Source organism: Carcharhinus amblyrhynchos, chromosome 20 (genome assembly GCF_965287045.1).
Source record: "Carcharhinus amblyrhynchos chromosome 20, sCarAmb.v2.hapA, whole genome shotgun sequence".
Classification (NCBI taxonomy): domain Eukaryota; kingdom Metazoa; phylum Chordata; class Chondrichthyes; order Carcharhiniformes; family Carcharhinidae; genus Carcharhinus; species Carcharhinus amblyrhynchos.
In genome coordinates this window covers 52,050,169-52,071,811 of record NC_137343.1, presented here as the reverse complement: position 1 = coordinate 52,071,811, position 21,643 = coordinate 52,050,169, and the positions used below count along the sequence as shown (strand labels likewise).

At 48.8% G+C, this 21,643-nt stretch overlaps 1 protein-coding gene across 1 annotated transcript in view; it reads left to right on the top strand.

Moving 5' to 3' along the window:
* mmp11a (matrix metallopeptidase 11a) overlaps positions 1–3,730 on the top strand; it is a 61,929-nt gene extending 58,199 nt beyond the window's left edge. The window contains exon 6 of the mRNA XM_080208556.1: positions 2,792–3,730. Coding sequence (XP_080064682.1) covers positions 2,792–2,925 — 134 coding nt within the window. The 3' untranslated portion in view covers positions 2,926–3,730. The remainder of the gene's footprint in view (positions 1–2,791) is intronic.
* Positions 3,731–21,643: the final 17,913 nt, after the last annotated feature.

The following is a 21,643-nucleotide window of genomic DNA, read 5'->3' as shown; positions in this document are numbered from 1 at the left end:
ACCCGGGAACCCTGGCACTGTGAGGCAGCAGTGCTAACTCACTGTGGAGGTCGTGGGGAGATCAGGGCTGAGGGAGACCACACTGACACCAAGTACCTACACATCTCTGTACCCAAATGTAATGCCAACCTGGTGCCCAGACTGAGGATCTGTCTCAACACACAGAGCAGGAGGAGCACCTCCGATTCATTCATTCCTGTATCTGACCCAGTCAGTCCCAAATATACAGACACAGCTCCCCCACACTGACAGCACCGCGGACACATCTCCCCCACACTGACAGCACCGCAGACACATCTCCCCCACACTGACAGCACCGCGGACACATCTCCCCCACACTGACAGCACCGCGGACACATCTCCCCCACACTGACAGCACCGCGGACACATCTCCCCCACACTGACAGCACTGCGGACGCATCTCCCCCACACTGACAGCACCGCGGACATATCTCCCCCACACTGACCGCACTGTAGACACGCCTCCCCCACACTGACCGCACTGTGGACACACCTCCCCCACACTGACAGCACTGTGGACACACCTCCCCCACACTGACCGCACTGCGGACACACCTCCCCCACACTGACAGCACTGTGGACACACCTCCCCCACACTGACCGCACTGCGGACACACCTCCCCCACATTGACCGCACTGCGGATACACCTCCCCACACTGACCGCACTGCGGATACACCTCCCCCACACTGACAGCACCGCGGACATATCTCCCCCACACTGACCGCACTGTAGACACGCCTCCCCCACACTGACCGCACTGCGGACACACCTCCCCCACACTGACAGCACTGCAGACACACCTCCCCCACACTGACCGCACTGCGGACACACCTCCCCCACATTGACCGCACTGCGGATACACCTCCCCCACATTGACCGCACTGCAGACACACCTCCCCCACACTGACAGCACTGCAGACACACCTCCCCACACTGACAGCACTGCGGATACACCTCCCCACACTGACCGCACTGCGGACACACCTCCCCCACACTGACAGCACTGCAGACACACCTCCCCCACACTGACAGCACCGCGGACACACCTCCCCCACACTGACCACAGATGTTCAGGTAGGTGGCTGATGTTATGGATATGTAATAAATGTCCCCTGATCAGCGATGCACACTTCCAAAGTAAGAATAAAAACCAAACTCAGTTTGGAACTTTGGAACTGGTTATTCCAGCTCTAATTGGTCTGATCTTCCGTCTGACGAGACCAGGAGAAATGCCATTGGTGAATTTACGTGAGCTCAAAGGCCTCCCTCGGTCCCTGGTCTCTAACCTCTGACCTTGTAAGGAATGTTTGAGCTGAAACTTTCTCTCCTGGTCCTTCCAGTTCAATTTATTTCTTCAACAGGAACCTGGCTGATAGTTTAGGTGGAAAGCTTATTGTTGCAGAATGACTCTGTGAATACAGCACCAACACAATTCAAGGATAAAGTACGTCAGAAACTATTATTCAGATACACTGCAATCAAAGCAAATTACTGTGGATGTTGGAAATTTGAAACAAGAACAGGGATCGCTGGAATTACTGAGCTGTCTGACAGCATCTGTAGGGAGAGAAAAGATTAAAGCTTGAAGTTTATTTATTAGTCACAAGTAAGGCTTTACATTAACACTGCAATGAAGTTACTGTGAAATTCCCCTAGCAGCCACACTCTGGCGCCTGTTTGAGGTTAATCCACCTAAACAGCACGTGTCAGAGGGAGGAAACCGGGGCACCCAGAGCAAGCCCACGCAGACATGGGGAGAGTGTGCAGACTCCACACAGACCGGGAATTAAACCTGGGTCCCTGGCGCTGTGCTAACCGCTGTGCCACCGTGCCGTCCCCAAATGCTGCCAGAGTATTTCCATCAATCGGTTTTGATTCTGATACACCGTTAGGGACACTCTGTCAGCCCTCACTCAGACACACACCAGGACCCTGCTGATCTCTACTCCCAAGGTAGCTCTCGTGGCAAAAGTGACCATGATACTGTGGGGTTATTTTGGTAAAATACCAACACATCCATTTTGTTCAGAGGAATCAGCCTCTGATTCCTGGCTGCAGTCTAACACTAACGTGCTAACTGCCCTCTGATTTAACTTTGTAGCTCAAAGCTTTAAAAAAACTGAGGAAAAATGCTGACTATGAATGTTGTGGGACCGGGTGTGATAACAGCAGCTTTACCAGCGATAGCCACACGGCCCAGAGTTAATGTGTGGGTGGTGATCCCCCCTGATCTGGGTATTGAATTCTGTGACCAGCCATAATCAAAATGACTGATGGCGCAGGCTGGAAGGGCCAAATGGCCTCCTCCTACTTCTAGTTTTTATATTTCTGTGTAACACATGACAGCTGACAAACAAGCAACACCCATGACCCTGTCCTCCAGAAGGTGCAGTTAAGATTCATAGAATGAGGAGAACAGAGAGAAAATAGAAACAACATTTGGTATTAAGATGTTCTCTGGATTTTGCTGTCCGGTGGGATGGTATAAATTCCACCTTGTCCGTCCTATCTTATTGAGGAAGTGTTATCGAGAGGAAAGGAGCCCGATTCTATCCTGGGAGAGAAGTAAAGATTGTGCGGAATTGGGCTATGACTGGGTATGTGAGGAACCAGTACAGAAATCACAGCCTGGTTCACCAAACAGTGAGCAACGTACAAGGACATGTTACTGATCCCTTTCACACTGTTAACATGATGAAGATTTTGATGGTGAATTATACTCTGGGACTTTCTTCTCCATATTCTAACTGGGATCTCTTTGTTGATAGGTTATGCTTACTTTCTCCAAGGAAGATATTACTGGAAGTTTGACCCCGTCCAGCTGAGGGTACAGGAAGGATACCCCCGGCTGATCGGCCAAGATTTCTTTGGATGTTCTTCTGCCCCTCGGCCGTTTACATGACTCGGGAAGATGTCCCAGGCTGCTGGAGCTGCTCACGGAGAATCTTCTGAAGCCAATACTATAACCTTCCCGGCTACCTTTCACTCGGGCCCTTTCCCATTTTCCCACTTACTTTCCTGGAACTTTCTTCTGGACAATGATCCAGAGTTGGGTCGAATCTCAATTTTTGGAAAGATAGAGAAAGATTTGGAGTGAGTGTTTCCCTGCAGTCCTGGAATAACTGAGAGCCCCATCTCTTCGAATAGCTGCTCTTATTATATATAACTGTAGAATGTTCTGGAAAGCCTCAGAAGAAAGCGAATATTGAGCCGTTATCTGGTCACTCTTTTCTCAGCTTTGCCAGAACTGATTCCCTGTATTAGTTGACACTTTCTTGGGCTGGGCTTTATTTAGAGGATTTGCCTTTTCATGTGAAGGTCAGTACTCAGGCTTGGACACTCAGTTTGACAGTTATTTCCACAGGAGTCTCAGAGCTGGGGTCAGATGTAGCTTAGACACTCACCCACCTGGGAATGCGGGAACTGATAGTGAGGAATAGTGTACAAAATTCACAGAATTCCCAGTGAACGGAGATCCATCGGAGAGTCCATCACACTATCCCATCAGTCCATCCAGGCTGTCAGAAGATTCGACAAGTGATGAAACACCAGGTTTGTCCGCAGTGTCTGCTTGTCACACTGAGGTCCTGTGATTTTGGGGGGGGTATTTACTGCCTCGTTATGGTGCTGACCTCAGAGATCACTGGGTTGCAGGTTCAGTCTCTGGTCGGCTGAGGTCAATAATGAATAACGCCGGGCACTCCCACTTCACAGTCAGGGCAAAACCAGGCACAGGTTGAGGGGGTGACCTTCACCCATTGCCTGATCCTGCCCTCACCCCCCCCTGCCCGCACCCAGTATTTGGTCCTGCCCCCCCACCCCCTGCCCCCCTCCCTGGAAGGATCCCTGAACAATGTCTGAGTCCCCTGGTTAATTATCAACTCCCCACCTCGGGGCACTGAGGTTTTGATGCTACTTTTCCCTGTATAAATCACAATGTTCAGGAGAAGCCAAAGGAGGTTCGGTTTAATCCGGATTCACTCCAGCTGATTTTTGAAATAGGAGCGAGTGACATTTTCAGATGCGACATCAGTCAAATGAATAGGGCCCAGGCAATGATCTCAGCTGGGATTGGGCTGGGACTGAGCTGGGATTGAACTGGGATTGGGCTGGGATTGAGCTGGGACTGAGCTGGGATTGGGCTGGGATTGAGCTGGGACTGAGCTGGGACTGAGCTGGGACTGAGCTGGGACTGAGCTGGGATTGGGCTGGGATTGAGCTGGGACTGAGCTGGGACTGAGCTGGGACTGAGCTGGGATTGAGCTGGGACTGAGCTGGGACTGAGCTGGGATTGAGCTGGGACTGAGCTGGGATTGAGCTGGGACTGAGCTGGGATTGAGCTGGGATTGAGCTGGGACTGAGCTGGGATTGAGCTGGGATTGAGCTGGGACTGAGCTGGGATTGAGCTGGGACTGAGCTGGGACTGAGCTGGGACTGAGCTGGGATTGGGCTGGGATTGAGCTGGGATTGAGCTGGGACTGAGCTGGGATTGAGCTGGGACTGAGCTGGGACTGAGCTGGGACTGAGCTGGGATTGAGCTGGGACTGAGCTGGGACTGAGCTGGGATTGAGCTGGGACTGAGCTGGGACTGAGCTGGGACTGAGCTGGGATTGAGCTGGGACTGAGCTGGGATTGAGCTGGGACTGAGCTGGGATTGAGTTGGGACTGAGCTGGGACTGAGCTGGGATTGAGTTGGGACTGAGCTGGGATTGAGTTGGGACTGAGCTGGGATTGAGCTGGGACTGAGCTGGGATTGAGCTGGGGCTGAGCTGGGACTGAGTTGGGACTGAGCTGGGACTGATCTGGGATTGAGTTGGGACTGAGCTGGGATTGAGTTGGGACTGAGCTGGGACTGAGCTGGGATTGAGCTGGGACTGAGCTGGGATTGAGCTGGGACTGAGCTGGGACTGAGTTGGGACTGAGCTGGAACTGAGTTGGGACTGAGCTGGGACTGAGCTGGGACTGAGCTGGGATTGAGCTGGGACTGAGCTGGGATTGAGCTGGGATTGAGCTGGGACTGAGTTGGGACTGAGCTGGGATTGAGCTGGGACTGAGTTGGGACTGAGCTGGGATTGAGCTGGGACCGAGCTGGGATTGAGTTGGGACTGAGCTGGGACTGAGCTGGGACTGAGCTGGGATTGAGCAGGGACTGAGCTGGGAGTGAGCTGGGAGTGAGCTGGGATTGAGCTGGGACTGAGCTGGGATTGAGTTGGGATTGAGCTGGGACTGAGCTGGGACTGAGCTGGGATTGAGCTGGGACTGAGCTGGGATTGAGCTGGGACTGAGCTGGGACTGAGCTGGGATTGAGCTGGGACTGAGCTGGGACTGAGCTGGGATTGAGCTGGGACTGAGCTGGGATTGAGCTGGGATTGAGCTGGGACTGAGCTGGGATTGAGCTGGGACTGAGCTGGGATTGAGCTGGGATTGAGCTGGGATTGGGCTGGGATTGAGCTGGGATTGAGCTGTGATTGGGCTGGGACTGAGCTGGGATTGAGCTGGGACTGAGCTGGGACTGAGCTGGGATTGAGCTGGGACTGGTCTGGGATTGAGCTGGTACTGAGCTGGGATTGAGCTGGGACTGAGCTGGGATTCAGCTGGGACTGAGCTGGGACTGAGCTGGGATTGAGCTGGGATTGAGCTGGGATTGAGCTGTGATTGGGCTGGGACTGAGCTGGGATTGAGCTGGGATTGAGCTGGGATTGAGCTGGGACTGAGCTGGGACTGAGCTGGGATTGAGCTGGGACTGAGCTGGGACTGAGCTGGGATTGAGCTGGGATTGTGCTGGGACTGAGCTGGGACTGAGCTGGGACTGAGCTGGGATTGAGCTGGGACTGAGCTGGGACTGAGTTGGGATTGAGCTGGGATTGTGCTGGGACTGAGCTGGGATTGAGCTGGGACTGAGCTGGGATTGAGCTGGGACTGAGCTGGGACTGAGCTGGGATAGAGCTGGGATAGAGCTGGGACTGAGCTGGGATTGAGCTGGGACTGAGCTGGGACTGAGCTGGGATTGAGTTGGGACTGAGCTGGGACTGAGCTGGGACTGAGCTGGGATTGAGCTGGGACTGAGCTGGGACTGAGCTGGGATTGAGCTGGGATTGAACTGGGATTGAGCTGGGATTGAGCTGGGACTGAGCTGGGACTGGGCTGGGACTGAGCTGGGACTGGCCTGGGATTGAGCTGCGACTGAGCTGGGATTGAGCTGGGACTGAGCTGGGACTGAGCTGGGATTGAGCTGGGACTGAGCTGGGATTGAGCTGGGATTGGGCTGGGATTGAGCTGGGACTGAGCTGGGATTGAACTGGGATTGAGTTGGGATTGGGCTGGGATTGAGCTGGGACTGAGCTGGGACTGAGCTGGGATTGAGCTGGGACTGAGCTGGGACTGAGCTGGGATTGAGCTGGGACTGAGCTGGGATTGAGTTGGGACTGAGCTGGGACTGAGCTGGGATTGAGCTGGGACTGAGCTGGGATTGAGCTGGGACTGAGCTGGGATTGAGCTGGGACTGAGCTGGGATTGAGCTGGGACTGAGCTGGGATTGGGCTGGGACTGAGCTTGGATTGAGCTGGGACTGAGCTGGGATTGGGCTGGGACTGAGCTGGGATTGAGCTGGGACTGAGCTGGGATTGAACTGGGATTGAGCTGGGACTGAGCTGGGACTGAGCTGGGACTGAGCTGGGATTGAGCTGGGACTGAGCTGGGACTGAGCTGGGATTGAGCTGGGACTGAGCTGGGACTGAGCTGGGATTGAGCTGGGACTGAGCTGGGACTGAGCTGGGATTGAGCTGGGATTGAGCTGGGACTGAGCTGGGATGGTTTTTGATGGGCTGGATTTTTCTCATTGTGTTTCAGGGATCAGTGTTCCTGAATCCCGTACTAGCTTGCTGGTAACGGGAGTGGATTCGGGGGCAGTATCCTTATTGACCGTCTCTAAACTGACCACGCAGCTGGGCTTTACCTCGAACTTCTGCAGTGGGTGAGGTGGGCACTACTCACTGGGCAGTGGGAAAATGCCCTAACATCACAGTCCTCACTTTCCCCCACTCCCACCCCCCAAATCTGCCGTCACGGGCCTGGGGAAATGTAACCCAATGTGTCTTCATCAGAGTGGGAGGCGGATGTGGAATGTGCTCAGTTTGGAAGCTAACTGGTTAAAACTGAATAGCGACGGGCTGTCTGGAAGCCGATATCAGACTATTTTTCCAGTCAGATTCCAAACAAAGGGAAGGTTTTCTCTGGGAGGCAAATTGTCTAAAATGTCAGACCAATTCTGATTGGCTGGATGATGGACGTGTGAGCAGTGACCCTGACCACGCTTGGATTGTGATAGGCTCAGAACTGGGAATAACAACATTATTACTTCCCTTCGTGTCTCTGAACCAATACTTGTTTTTGTATTTTTGACAATAAATCATGTTTTCTACACAGTTCTATGTTTTCTTTGCGATAAGAATCTCTCCCTGACTCAGTGTGTTCCAGTCTGTCAGGGTAAAGGGAGCTGCTCCCACCCAGCGAAGCCAGAGTCTCCGTCACAGCGAGTGCCCTCACTCGGGGGGTGGGGGGGTTACGTGGGCTGGTTCGGTGGAAGGCAGAGTGACTGCTGCTGTTCAGTGGCCCTGATCACTGTGATCTTGTGTGAAGGAGCAGCCTGACGGAGGATTCACTGGAAGCAAGTGAATAGAAATCAGTCAGTGTGGATAAAGGATCTCTGCATTCACTGTGAAAGGATTCTGTGTCTTTCGATGGGGTTAGAGGGAAGTTATGACAATGTTTTGAACCTCGTTACTGAGATACGGCTGGTGTCCTGAGTAAATGAATGTGTCGAGTGGAATTTTAACCTTGGTCGGCCATTCCCAAAGGCGGAACAGGATGTAGGCACACATTCCCTCTCTCTCTTGTTCTTTCCCATGTGAATCATAGAATCCCTACAATTCAGGAGGCCATTCAGCCCATCAAGTCTGCATCAACTCTTCAACACAGCATCTTACCCAGGTCTTATCCCCATGCATTTACCCCACTAATCCCCCTAAACTACACATCTTTGGACACCAAAGGGCAATTCAGTATAGGCAGTGCACCTCATCAGCACATCTTTCGAACTGAGGGAGGAAACCAGAGCCCCCGAAGGAAACATGCCTTATGAGGCATGCCTTATGAAGTTAGGTTGAGGGAGCTGGGACTCTTTTCCCTGGAGAGACGAAGGTTGAGAGGCGACCTGATAGAAGTGTATAAAATGTTGAGAGGAATAGATAGGGTGGATTCTCAGAGGCTATTTCCCAGGGCTGAAATGGTTGCTACGAGAGGACACAGGTTTAAGGTGCGGGGAGGAAAGTACAGAAGTGATGTTAGGGGTAAGTTTTTCAATCAGAGGGTGGTGAGTGAATGGAATCGGCTGCCATCAGTGGTGGTAGAGGCGAACTCGCTGGGGTCTTTTAAAAGACTTCTGGATGAGTATATGGGGTTTTATGGGATTGAGGGTTATAGATAGGTCTATAGATTGGTAGGTGTTGATGTGATCGGCGCAACTAGTGGGCCGAAGGGCCTGTTTGTGCTGGAGTGTTCTATGTTCTATGTTCTATGAAACCCACACAGACATGGGGAGGACATGCATATTCCACACAGACAGTGACCTGAGGCCAGAATTGAACCCGGGTCCCTGGCCACCGTTATGCCACTGTGCTGTGATTCTAATTAAAGTTGAAAGTGCTGAGAGTGTGGGATGGAGGGCGTGATTCGGACATGGGGAGCTTTTCATGGTGGGGGGGGTGGGCTGTGATAGAGACTCTGGGACAAGCAGGGAGATTCTGCATCATGATCACAACTTCCCTGATCTGTTCCTGTTAATGTAAAACCAAAAGGTGACACAGGTATTCTTCAAATTAAAATTCTACTGGGAAATATTTCACATTACAATGTGCACACCATGGTTATTTATTGAGATTAGCTTTTGATTTGATTTATTATTGTCTCATGTATTAATGTACATGAAAAGTATTGTTTCTTGCGCGCTGTACAGACAAAACATACTGCTCATAGAGAAGGAAATGAGAGAGTGCAGAATGTAGTGTTACAGTCACAGCGAGGGTGTAGAGAAAGATCAACTTAATGCGAGGTAGGTCCATTCAAAAGTCTGACAGCAGCAGGGAAGAAGCTGTTGTTGAGTTGGTCGGTACGGGACCTTTTCTGTCTTTTTCCTGAATGAAGAAGGTGGATGAGAGAATGTCCGGGGTGTGTGGGGTCCTTAATTATGCCGACTGCTTTTCCAAGGCAGTGGGAAGTGTAGACAGAGTCAGTGGATGGGAGGCTGGTTTGTGTGATAGATTGGGCTACATTCACAACCCTTTTGTAGTTCCTTGTGGTCTTGGGCAGAACAGGAGCCCAGACCAAGCTGTGATACAACCAGAAAGAATGCTTTCTATGGTACACCAATAGAAGTTGAATTCAGAGCTCAGTCTGCTCCCCGTTACCTTGAGGTAGGCATTACTGACATTGCTCTGTAGGCCACTCATTTTCTTGTCTGGCTTCCCCCTCCACCCCTTATCACATCCAGGACAGCCAGACCCTTCCCGACCCCACTCTCCAGCTATCACACTGCCCCCTGACCCTCCATACAAGCTGCCATTCTCCTGCTCCTCACTTTCTGCCACAGAGTTCAACAAAGAAACTCGCTAACTTCAAACAAAGCTGACTGGTGGCACGTGCCATCTTTAAACAGATGTGAACTGGGTGTCAGGACATTCTCGTGGGCCACTGACTTTATCTTAAAAGTACGGGATAATTAAAAAAAAGTTGCTTACCGCAAGATGGTGGTGTGAGGGGGCAGCGCAGTGAGAGGAGCAGTGCTTGGCCCTACTGCCTTAGCACCAGGGGCCTGGGTTCGATTCCCAGCTTGGGTCACTGTCCGTGTGAAGGTTGCACATTCTCCCCGTGTCTGTGTGGGTTTCCTCCGGGCGCTCTGGTTTCCTCCCACAGTCTGAAATATGTGCGGCTTATATGCATTGGCCGTGCTAAATTCTCCCTCGGTGTAGTTGAACAGACGCCAGAGTGTGGTGACTAGAGGATTTTCACAGTAACTTCATTGTAGTGTTAATGTGAGCCTACTTGTGACATTAATAAATAAACTTCAGAAAGATTCAAAGCAGCACAACCGCAGTCTAATCACTGCATTTTAATTCATCATCTGAAGATAGCATTTTGGTTTCGAGCTGATTGTCGTCCTGTGCTCCGTATTTCTCCCTTGCCCCAGAGTCAGCACAGAAAGAAGACTGCTTCCCGGAGAGCAGTGCTGCCAGTCTCATCGGGGCATTGAGGGTTCCCATTCTGGGGAACTTTGGGCCCAGACAGGGTCACAACAACAGTGAACCAACTGGGTTTGTAAAAACAGTAAGAAGTCTCACAACACCAGGTTAAAGTCCAACAATTTTGTTAGCAAAAGCCACTAGCTTTCTGAGTGCTGCCCCTTCATCAGGTGAGTGGGGAGTTCTGATCACAAACAGGGCATATATAGACACAATCTCAATTTACAGGATAATGGTTGGAATGTGAGTCTTTACAGGTAATCAAGTCTTAAAGGTACAGACAATGTGAGTGGAGAGAGGGTTAAGCCCAGGTTAAAAAGATGTGTATTGTTTCCAGACAGGAAAGTTAGTGAGATTTTGCAATTCATGGGGGTTACAGATAGTGCGACATGAACCCAAGATCCCTGTTGAGACCATCCTCGTGTGTGCGGAACTTGGCTATCAGTCTCTGTTCAGCGACTCTGCGCTGTCGTGTGTCGTGAAGGCCGCCTTGGAGAACGGTTACCCGAAGGTCAGAGGCTGAATGCCCGTGACCACTGAAGTGTTCGCCAACAGGAAGGGAACAGTCTTGCCTGGTGATTGTCGAGCGATGTTCATTCATCCGTTGTCGTAGCGTCTGCATGGTCTCCCCAATGTACCATGCTTCGGGACATCCTTTCCTGCAGCGTATCAGGTAGACAATGTTGGCCGAGTTGCAAGAGTATTTACCGTGTACCTGGTGGATGGTATTCTCACGTGTGATGATGGTATCCATGTCGATGATCCGGCATGTCTTGTAGAGGTTGCTGTGGCAGGGTTGTGTGGGGTTGTGGTCACTGTTCTCCTCACCCGGGACCTTGTGTTCATGTCACACTATCTGTAACCCCCCATGACTTGCCTGGGTTTGCAAAATCTCACTAACTCTCCTGTCTGGAGACAATACACATCTCTGTAACCTGTGCTTAACCCTCTCTCCACTCACATTGTCTGTACCTGTAAAGACTTGATTACCTGTAAAGACTCACATTCCAATCACTATTTTGTAAATTGAGTTTGTGTCTTTATATTCCCTGTTTGTGAACAGGATTCCCACTCACCTGATGAGGGGGCAGCGCTCTGAAAGTTTGTAGCTTTTGCTACCAAATAAACGAGTTGGACTTTAACCTGGTGTTGTGAGACTTCTCCCTGTGTTTACCCCAGTCCCACGCCAGCATCTCCACATCATGAGTAAAAACAGTCCAACAGATTCGAAGCTCACTTTCCTGTAATCAGTCCATGTTGATTAGGTGAAGTTATTTGATAATAGCAGGAAGGATTGACGCAGGTAGCTGGGCTGATGATGTGTAGGTGTACTTCCAAAAGACAAAATTCCACATTATTGATTTGTTAGCAAGATAGAAAGCTGTGGGATTAACGATGGCATGAACACAGAAATGACTCAGGGAATATAACAGTGGGTGGGTGTTTTTCACACTGGAGGAATGTGTACAATGATGACTCCCCAGGAACAAGTTCTCCTTTAGATTAATATTAACGATTGGGGCTTGGGTATACAAAGCATAAATTAACATCTGTAAATGAAACAAAGCTCAGAGATCCCATGGCACTATTTTGAAGAATTGCAGGATAATTATCTCACTATCTTGACCAGTATTTATCCCTCAATATCACAAAAACAGATTATCCAGTTACTGCTCTTATAGTCAATTGGCTGTAAAGTGCTTTCAGACACCCTGAGGTTGCGACAGGTGCTATGTAAATTAAATCTTTTTTATGATAAATGTTTAAATGATGGAGATTAAGCCTCGGCTGAAATGTTGAACTGTGTGCACCACGCTATAGGAAAGATATCAAGGCCTTGGAGAGGGTGCAGTAGAGATTTATAAAATAAGGTACAAATCCAAAATATTGTGGATGCTGGAAACCTGGAAGAAAAACAGAAATTTCTGGAAACATTCTGCGTGTCAGCAGCGTCTGTGGAGGGGGAGAGGCTTCGTGGCGGGAAACAGGCACTGAGAGTTCTTTCAACAGTGAGATTCATCAGTCAGTTTAAATTACAGAGCTTGACAAACTTTTTAATAAACATCTTTAATGTTCAATACCACCTTGATCATTGGAAATTTACTGAAATGCTTATCAATATTTACAAAGTGCAGCTCAGGAATGACAGTCAGGACAGATCCTCATGTTAATCACGATTGAAAACATTAAAATCCAGCATCTAATCGTGACATTTGAAGGTGTCACGTTTCTCTTTCAGAAAACAAGCTCCCACCTGTGGTCACCAACATTCCTTGCCTTTTTAAGGTTTTCAAAGTCTAACCCAGTGCAGTACGGTAACCGTGTGTTACGACCACAGCAGGAGAGTTGAAATGCCTCCCCGATTCTCTGACCACAGCCCGATCGGAGTGAGGGTCAGGTCAGAAAGTGCCACTGGGGTTTTGTTGTGAATTTAACGTGGATGCGCAAAGCCAATACTGCAGGAGACTCACTCTGTACACATTCCGAGAAAGATTTGTCAGACAGGAGCTAAAACCAAGAACAAGATGAATTTATTAAATCACTTTCTTCTAATCGGAAAGGATGTTTGTAAATTGCAACCATCATTCAATCAAACATCACATATACACACACAGACACACACACACGCACACACACTGCCTGGACCTGTACACACACACGCACACACACACTGCCTGGACCTATATATAGAACATAGAACATAGAACATTACATTATATATATATATATATATATATACACACACACGCACACACACACACTGCCTGGACCTATATATAGAACATAGAACATAGAACATTACATTATATATATATATATATATATATACACACACACGCACACACACACACTGCCTGGACCTATATATAGAACATAGAACATAGAACATTACATTATATATATATATATATATATACACACACACGCACACACACACTGCCTGGACCTGTACACACACACACACACACACACTGCCTGGACCTATATATATATATATACACACACACGCACACACACACTGCCTGGACCTATATATATATATACACACGCACACACACACTGCCTGGACCTGTACACACACACACACACACACACTGCCTGGACCTATATATATATATATATACACACACACGCACACACACACTGCCTGGACCTATATATATATATACACACGCACACACACACTGCCTGGACCTGTACACACACACACACACACACACTGCCTGGACCTATATATATATATATATACACACACACGAACACACACACTGCCTGGACCTATATATATATATACACACACACACGCACACACACACTGCCTGGACCTATATATATATATATACACACACACGCACACACACACTGCCTGGACCTATATATATATATACACACACACACACACACACACACTGCCTGGACCTATATATATATATATACACACACACGCACACACACACTGCCTGGACCTATATATATATATACACACGCACACACACACTGCCTGGACCTGTACACACACACACACACACACACTGCCTGGACCTATATATATATATATACACACACACGCACACACACACACACACTGCCTGGACCTATATATATATATACACACACACGCACACACACACACTGCCTGGACCTATATATATATATACACACGCACACGCACACTGCCTGGACCTGTACACACACACACACACACACACACACACACAGACTGCCTGGACCTGTATATATATATATATACACACACACAGCTTTCTGTACCCTAGCTATGACTGTAACACTACATTCTACACACTGTTTCCTTCTCCATGAATGGTATGTTTTGTCTGTATAGCGTGCAAGAAACAATACTTTTCACTGAATGTGACAATAATAACTCAAATCAAATTTCTCTGCCCAAGCTTCCAAGAGTCTATACCTTGTTGTATCCTCTGACAATCCTCTTCACTATTCGAAACTCCTGCAATTTTTGTGTCTTCTGTGAGTTTACTAATCAGAGCAGCTACATTTCCCTCCAAAGCGTTTATATAAACTACAAACAACAAAGGTCACTTCCTCGAAAAACTCGATCAAGTTAGTGAGGCACGACCTCTCCTTCGCAAAACCATCAATAATAGATCCATTTGTTCCCAAACGTGAATAAATCTTGTCCCTAAGAATCTTTTCCAATAATTTCCCTACACTGGTGTAAAGCTCACCGTTACTGTGTGTGCTGTTATATGCCGTGTTTGTGATCAGAACTCCCCACTCACCTGACGAAGGATCAGCATTCCGAAAGCTAGTGGCGTTTATTACCAAATAAACCTGTTGGACTTTAACCTGGTGTTGTGAGATTCTTACTGAAATCACCATGCCAGCGATGATCTCGAGGTCTGCCAGGGTTAGAAAGGGTTCATTATCAGATTGTATGTATATCTTTTTGGCATCTTATAGAAATACTACTCATGCGACTACTCCTCTTAAAGGGAAAGTTGAGAACTACGTTTTGATTTGTTGTTACCTCTAGAAACTTCATAGATGAAAGTGTCTCAGCCACCATATCAGGATGCTCGGTGAGGGTAAGGGCAAAACAGCACTCATTTCAACAAGGTTTGTGTGTAATTATGCCACGAGTGAGAAATGGGTACCAGCCATTTTCTTAGATGGTTCAAACTGAAGATGACCTGGTTCAGCAATGCCACTGTTATCATCTCAAAATGATTTCTCAGAATCATCTGCAGCAGTGCCAACTTTTTTAATCCCTAGTGTTGTGAATACTACTACGGAAGACTTATTTGAATTTGAGTTGCCTGATGGTTGTGTCTTTGCTGCTTTGCTACCGGTGAGAATGTTGCAGAATTAAAGTTTAAAGTTAATTTAAAGTTTAAAGGGGAATTTCACAGTAACTTCATTGCAGAGTTAATGTAAACTTTACTTGTGACTAATAAATAAACTTTAAATACATTATTATTGATCCTATATATAACGTTGTAGTAATTTGTTATGGTGACCAGAGCAGTAAAAGGAGAGGGATGTTATATATTTAAGTGGTTGTATGTTGCTTTAAGAACCGATCTGATGATTTGATGGCGATGTCATTAGGGTGTTTGCAGAGGCTGCTGTTTTATTATCAGTTTCTGTGCAGTGCAGGGAGCAGTTTCAGTCCGGCCAATGGTGAAACACTGCTATGGATTTCCCAGCAGTGGGGAGGGGGGCTGTCAGTTGTGTGTACAACAGAAACCCCATGGACAGCAGCGGGACAGGAAAACGGCCAATGGGTTTTTTGGGGATTTATTTGGGGATGTATTTGGGTTTTTTGGGATTTATTTAGGTTTTTTTGTGGACCTATTCAGATTTTTGGGTATTTTTGGGGGGATTTATTTGGGTTTTTTGTGGATTTATTTGGGTTTTTTGGATTTATTTGGGTTTTTGGGAGTTTTCTGTGGATTTATTTATTTATTACAGCAGCAGCAGCCAAAGCAGTGACAGCACAGCTGGCTCTATTGTTAGACAGGGAGGGACAAAGAGCACCAGAGCAATAGTTACAGGGACTCGATAGTTAGGGGTACAGGTAGGTGCTTCTGTGGATGTGAAAGAGACTCCAGGATGATTTGTTGCCTCCTTGGTGCCAGGGTCCAGGGTGTCTCTGAACAGACAGAAAGCACTCTGAAGGGAGAGAGTGAACAGCCAGAAGTTGTGGTACGTATCGATACTAATGACATAGGCAGAGAGAGTGATGGGGTCCTGCAGCAGCGGTTTGGGGATTTAGATAGAAAGTTAAAAAGCAGGACCTCTAGGGTTGTAATCTCAGGATTACTGAGATAACCAAGTGCCATGTACTAGTGAGGCTGGGAATAGGAAGATAGTGCAGCGCAATGTGATTAAACAGCTGGAGTACAAAGAACAACACAGCACGGGAAACAGGCCCTTCGGCCCAACGAGCCCACGCCGCCATTTTAACAAAGCATTTTCCTACACCTACCTTGTCCCGTGTGTATGCAAATTGTACCCCTATTGTAACCAGATTCAGGGGAGAATAGTGTAGGGTCAATTTGTTACACCAATCAGCCTAAGAGCACATCCTTGGGGTGTGGGAGGAAACCGGAGCACCCAGAGAAAACCCACGCAGACACGGGGAGAATGCGCAAACTCCCACAGACACCGGCCCAAATCCATGTATCTGCACAGCAAACAGTGATAGTCACTGAGCTGTCGTGGTGCCCACCTGCTGGTCCAGGTTTAAGCACACACAACGACGCGAAGTACTAGGCTACTCTCGAAACATCCAAGAGCAGCCCACGCACGACCCACCGTGTGCATGCCCGTCGTTAGACAACAAGGTGGACTGACACACCCGCGGAGTAAAAGAAACAAAACATTAACATGTAGTAACATTTCCAGTAACGTCCCGAGGCTCTGACCCTTGTTAAAACCGTCTCCTCTCACCCTCCATCCCTGTTTCACTCATGTGTCTATCTAAGTAAACCTTAAACAAGTCCAGCGTACCTGCCTCCACCACCTTACTTGGTAGCGCATTCCATACCCCCGCGACCCTCTGTGTGAAAAACCTCCCTCTAGTATCCAAATTATACTTTTCCCCCCTCACCCTTAGCTCGTGACCCCTTGTGATATTTGTAGGAGGGAGGGTTTCAGATATCCGGACCACTGGGGTTCTTCCAGAGCAGATGGAAGCTGTACAAGGAGGACGGGTTGCATTTAAATTGGGAGAGCACAAATATTCTGGCCGGGAGGTTTAATAGTGTCACAGGGGAGGATTTAAACTAGTTTGGCAGAGGGTGGGAACCAAAGCAAAGGTGAATTAGCTGAAGGAAAACCAGAGAGTAGGGCCAGTAAGACTCAGAGAAACAGCAGGCAGGGTGGGGTTGCTAATCAGAGAGGGTCTGGTGGACGAAAGTGCACTTTTCAATGCAAGAAATATAACAGATAAGGCAGGTGAATTTAAGAGTTTGGATTAGTATTTGAAACTATGATGTTGTTGCGATTACAAAGACTTGGTTAAGGGAAGGACAGGATTGGCAGCTTAACATTCCAGGATACAGATGTTTCAGGCAGGATAGAGGGGGATGGAAAAGGGATGGGGGGATTGCACTACTGGTTCAGGAGAATCATAGAACATAGAACACTACAGCACAAACAGGCCCTTCGGCCCACAAGTTGCGCCGATCTTATCTCTACCTACTAGGCTTATCTATAACCCCCAATCCCATTAAATCCCATATACTCATCCAGAAGTCTTTTAAAAGACCCCAGTGAGTTCGCCTCCACCACCACTGACGGCAGCCGATTCCACTCACTCACCACCCTCTGAGTGAAAAACTTTCCCCTAACATCTCCTCTGTACCTGCTCCCCAGCACCTTAAACCTGTGTCCTCTCATAGCGACCATTTCAGCCCTGGGAAATAGCCTCCAAGAATCCACCCTATCTATTCCTCTCAACATTTTATAAACCTCTATCAGGTCGCCTCTCAACCTTCGTCTCTCCAGGGAGAAGAGACCCAGCTCCCTCAACCTATCTTCATAAGGCATGCCTCCCAATCCAGGCAACATCCTTGTAAATCTCCTCTGCACTCTCTCAATAGCTTCCACATCCTTCCTGTAGTGAGGCGACCAGAACTGCGCACAGTACTCCAAGTGAGGCCTGACAAGGGTCTTATAAAGTTGCAGCATTACCTCCCGACTCCTAAACTCAATCCCTCGATTAATGAAGGCCAGTACACCATACGCCTTCTTGATCACATCCTCCACCTGTGAGGCCGATTTGAGCATCCTATGGACCCGGACCCCAAGATCCTTCTGCTCCTCAACACTGCTAAGACTCCTACCCTTGATATTGTACTCCTGTATCCCGTTGGACCTGCCAAAATGGACCACTACACATTTATCTGTGTTGAAGTCCATCTGCCACTTCTCCGCCCAGTCTTGCATCCTATCTATGTCCCGCTGCAACTTCTGACATCCCTCCAGACTATCCACAACACCACCAACCTTCGTGTCATCGGCGAACTTACTAACCCATCCCTCCACTTCCTCATCCAGGTCATTTATGAAAATGACAAACAGCAAGGGTCCAAGAACAGATCCCTGGGGCGCTCCACTGGTGACCGGCCTCCATGCAGAAAAAGACCCATCCACAACCACTCTCTGCCTTCTGCAGGCAAGCCAGTTCTTGATCCACAAGGCCAAAGCCCCTTGGATCCCATGCCCTCTCACCTTCTCAAGTAGTCTTGCATGGGGGACCTTATCAAACGCCTTGCTGAAGTCCATGTAAACCACATCCACCGCTTTTCCTTCGTCAATGTGTTCAGTCACATTCTCAAAGAATTCAACTAGGCTCGTAAGGCACGACCTGCCCTTGACAAAGCCGTGCTGACTATTTCTGATCATTCTAAACTTCTCTAAATGTTCATAAATCTTGTCCCTCAGAATCCTCTCCATTAGCTTACCAACCACTGAGGTCAGACTCACCAGTCGGTAATTTCCTGGGCTTTCCCTGTTCCCTTTCTTGAAAATAGGAACCACATCTGCAATCCTCCAGTCCTCTGGAACCTCTCCCGTCTCCATCGACGATGCAAAGATCATCACCAGAGGCTCTGCAATCGCTTCCCTCACCGCCCACAGAAACCTGGGGTACATCCTATCTGATCCCGGCGACTTGTCTATCTTGATAGAGTTTAAAAGTTCTAACACATCCTCTTCCTTAACATCCACATACTCAATCTTTTCAGACTGCCGCAAACCTGTAGTACAACCTCCCAGATCACTTTCCACCGTGAATACCGAGGCAAAGTACTCATTAAGCACCTCTGCCATCTCTTCCGGTTCCACGCAGACTTTTTCCCCTTCATCTTTTATAGGTCCTATCCCGTCACTTCTGATCCTTTTACTGTCTACATATTTGTAGAATGCCTTGGGACTCTCCTTAATCTTACCTGCCAAGGCCTTCTCATGACCCCTTCTGGCTCTCCTAATTTCCTTTTTAAGCTCCTTCCTACAACCCGTATACTCCTCTAGATCCTTAACATCACCTAGCTCTCTGAACTTTCTGTACGCTTTCCTTTTCTTCCTGACTAGGTTCATCACAACCTTCGAGCACCACGGTTCCCGCGACCTACCGAAACCTCCCCGTCTCATCGGAACGTTGTCGTGCAGAGCTCCAGACAAACATTCCTTGAAAATCCGCCACCTTCCTTCAGTACTTTTCCCCAAGAACACCTCCTTCCAGTTTACTTGTCCAATTTTCTGCCTGACGTCTTCATATTTCCCCTTACCCCAGATAAACACCTTCCTACCCTGCCCGATCCTACCTCTTTCCAATGCTATCGTGAAGGAGATAGAATTATGATTGCCATCCCTGAGATGCTCTCCCACCGAGAGATCTGACACCTGTCCTGGTTCATTAGCCAGCACCAGGTCAAGTACAGCTTCTCTTCTTGTAGGCTTATCCATGTACTGTGTCAGGAAACCTTCCTGAACTCCTCCCCATCCAAACCCCTTACCCTAGGGATATTCCAGTCGATGTTTGGGAAATTAAAGTCTCCCATCACGACAACTCTGTTATTACTATATCTCTTTAGGATCTGTTTCCCTATCTGCATCTCAACTTCCCTGTCACTACTGGGTGGCCTATAGAAAACACCCAGCAAAGTTATCGACCCCTTGCTGTTCCTAACTTCCACCCACAGAGACTCCGTAGACAGTCCCTCCACAGCATCCACCTTCTCTACAGCCATGATACTGCTCCTGATCAACAGTGCCACTCCGCCACCTCGTTTGCCTCCCTCCCTATCCTTCCTGAAACATCTGAATCCCGACACCTGAAGTAGCCAGTCCTGTCCCTGAGACATCCTAGTCTCCATAATGGCCACCACATTACATTCCCAAGCAGCAATCCACACCCTAAGCTCATCCACTTTATTCACTACACTCCTGGTGTTAAAATAGACACACCTCAGACCCTTGGTCTGGGTGCTCCCCTTCTCCATCACCCGTCTAAGCTCCCTCTCATACTGTCTGCAGTCCTCCTCTACTTGGGAGCTAACCTCCTCACTCTTACAGTCACCTCATCTCGATTCCCTCCCCCCAACCTTTCTAGTTTAAAGTCCCCGCAGTAGCCCTAGCCAACTTTCCTGCCAAGATATTGGTCCCCCTGGGATTGAAGTGCCACCCGTCTTTATTGTACAGGTCACACCTGCCCCTAAAGAGGTCCCAATGATCCAGGACCCGGAATCCCTGCCCTCTGCTCCAGTCCCTCAGCCACACATTCATCCTCCACCTCATTCCATTCCTGTTCTCACTCTCCCGCGGCACGGGCAGCAGTCCCGAGATTACTACCTTTGTGGTTCTCCTTCTCAACTCTCTACCTAATTCCCTACATTCTCTTTTCGTGACCCCTTCCCTTTTCCTGCCTATGTCAGCGGTACCTATATAGAACATCACCCTCCCACTTCAGGATTTCTTGGACGGGATCAGAAACATTCCAGATCCCGGCACCAGGGAGGGAAACCACCATCCGAGACTCCCGTCTGCCTCCGCACAATCGCCTGCCCAACCCCCTCACTGTAGCGTCCCCTATCACTACACTCCTTTCCTTACCCTTCTGAGTTACAGGGCTGGACGGCTGCTCCCCCAGGTGGGCTGTCCCCCCCAACAGTACTCAGTACTTATTGTGAAGGGACACATCCCCCAGGGTGCTCTCTAGTACCTGAGCTTTCCCCTGACTGTGACCCACTTACCTGCCCCCCGTGGCCCCGGTGTGACCACCTGCCGGTAGCCCCTGTCTATCACCTCCTCGTTCCCCCTGACCAGACGAAGGTCCTCGAGCTGCAGCTCCAGTTCCCTAACTCAGTCCCTTAGGAACCGCAGCTCGACACACCCGGCACAGATATGGATGTCCGGGAGGGCAGGACCTCCCACGTCCGACACTGGGATCAGCAGACCGGCCTCACACTCACAATTCCCCTTTTGTTAAAGAACGCAGAAAAAGTAATTAAGAAATAGGCCTCCCCCGTTTCCGCCTGAGCCCAATGAACCAAAACCCTTTAGCTCTCACTCTGCTCACTCCGCTGCCCGCTGTATAGCGCAGCCTCCCTTTTAAACCTAACGCGCTGATAACAAACCCTCCCCAGCTCACCCCACGGCCCACTTCCGCTTAACTTTTAAAGTAACTTTTTCAAAAACAGAAACCCCACCAAAAAACTTAAAAAGCAGTTAGTCGCTTACCAAATCCATCCTTCTCTCAGTCTGCTCCAACGAAGAAGGAGAATATCACAGTTGTACTGTGGGAGGACACCTCGGAGGGTTCATACAGAGAGGCAA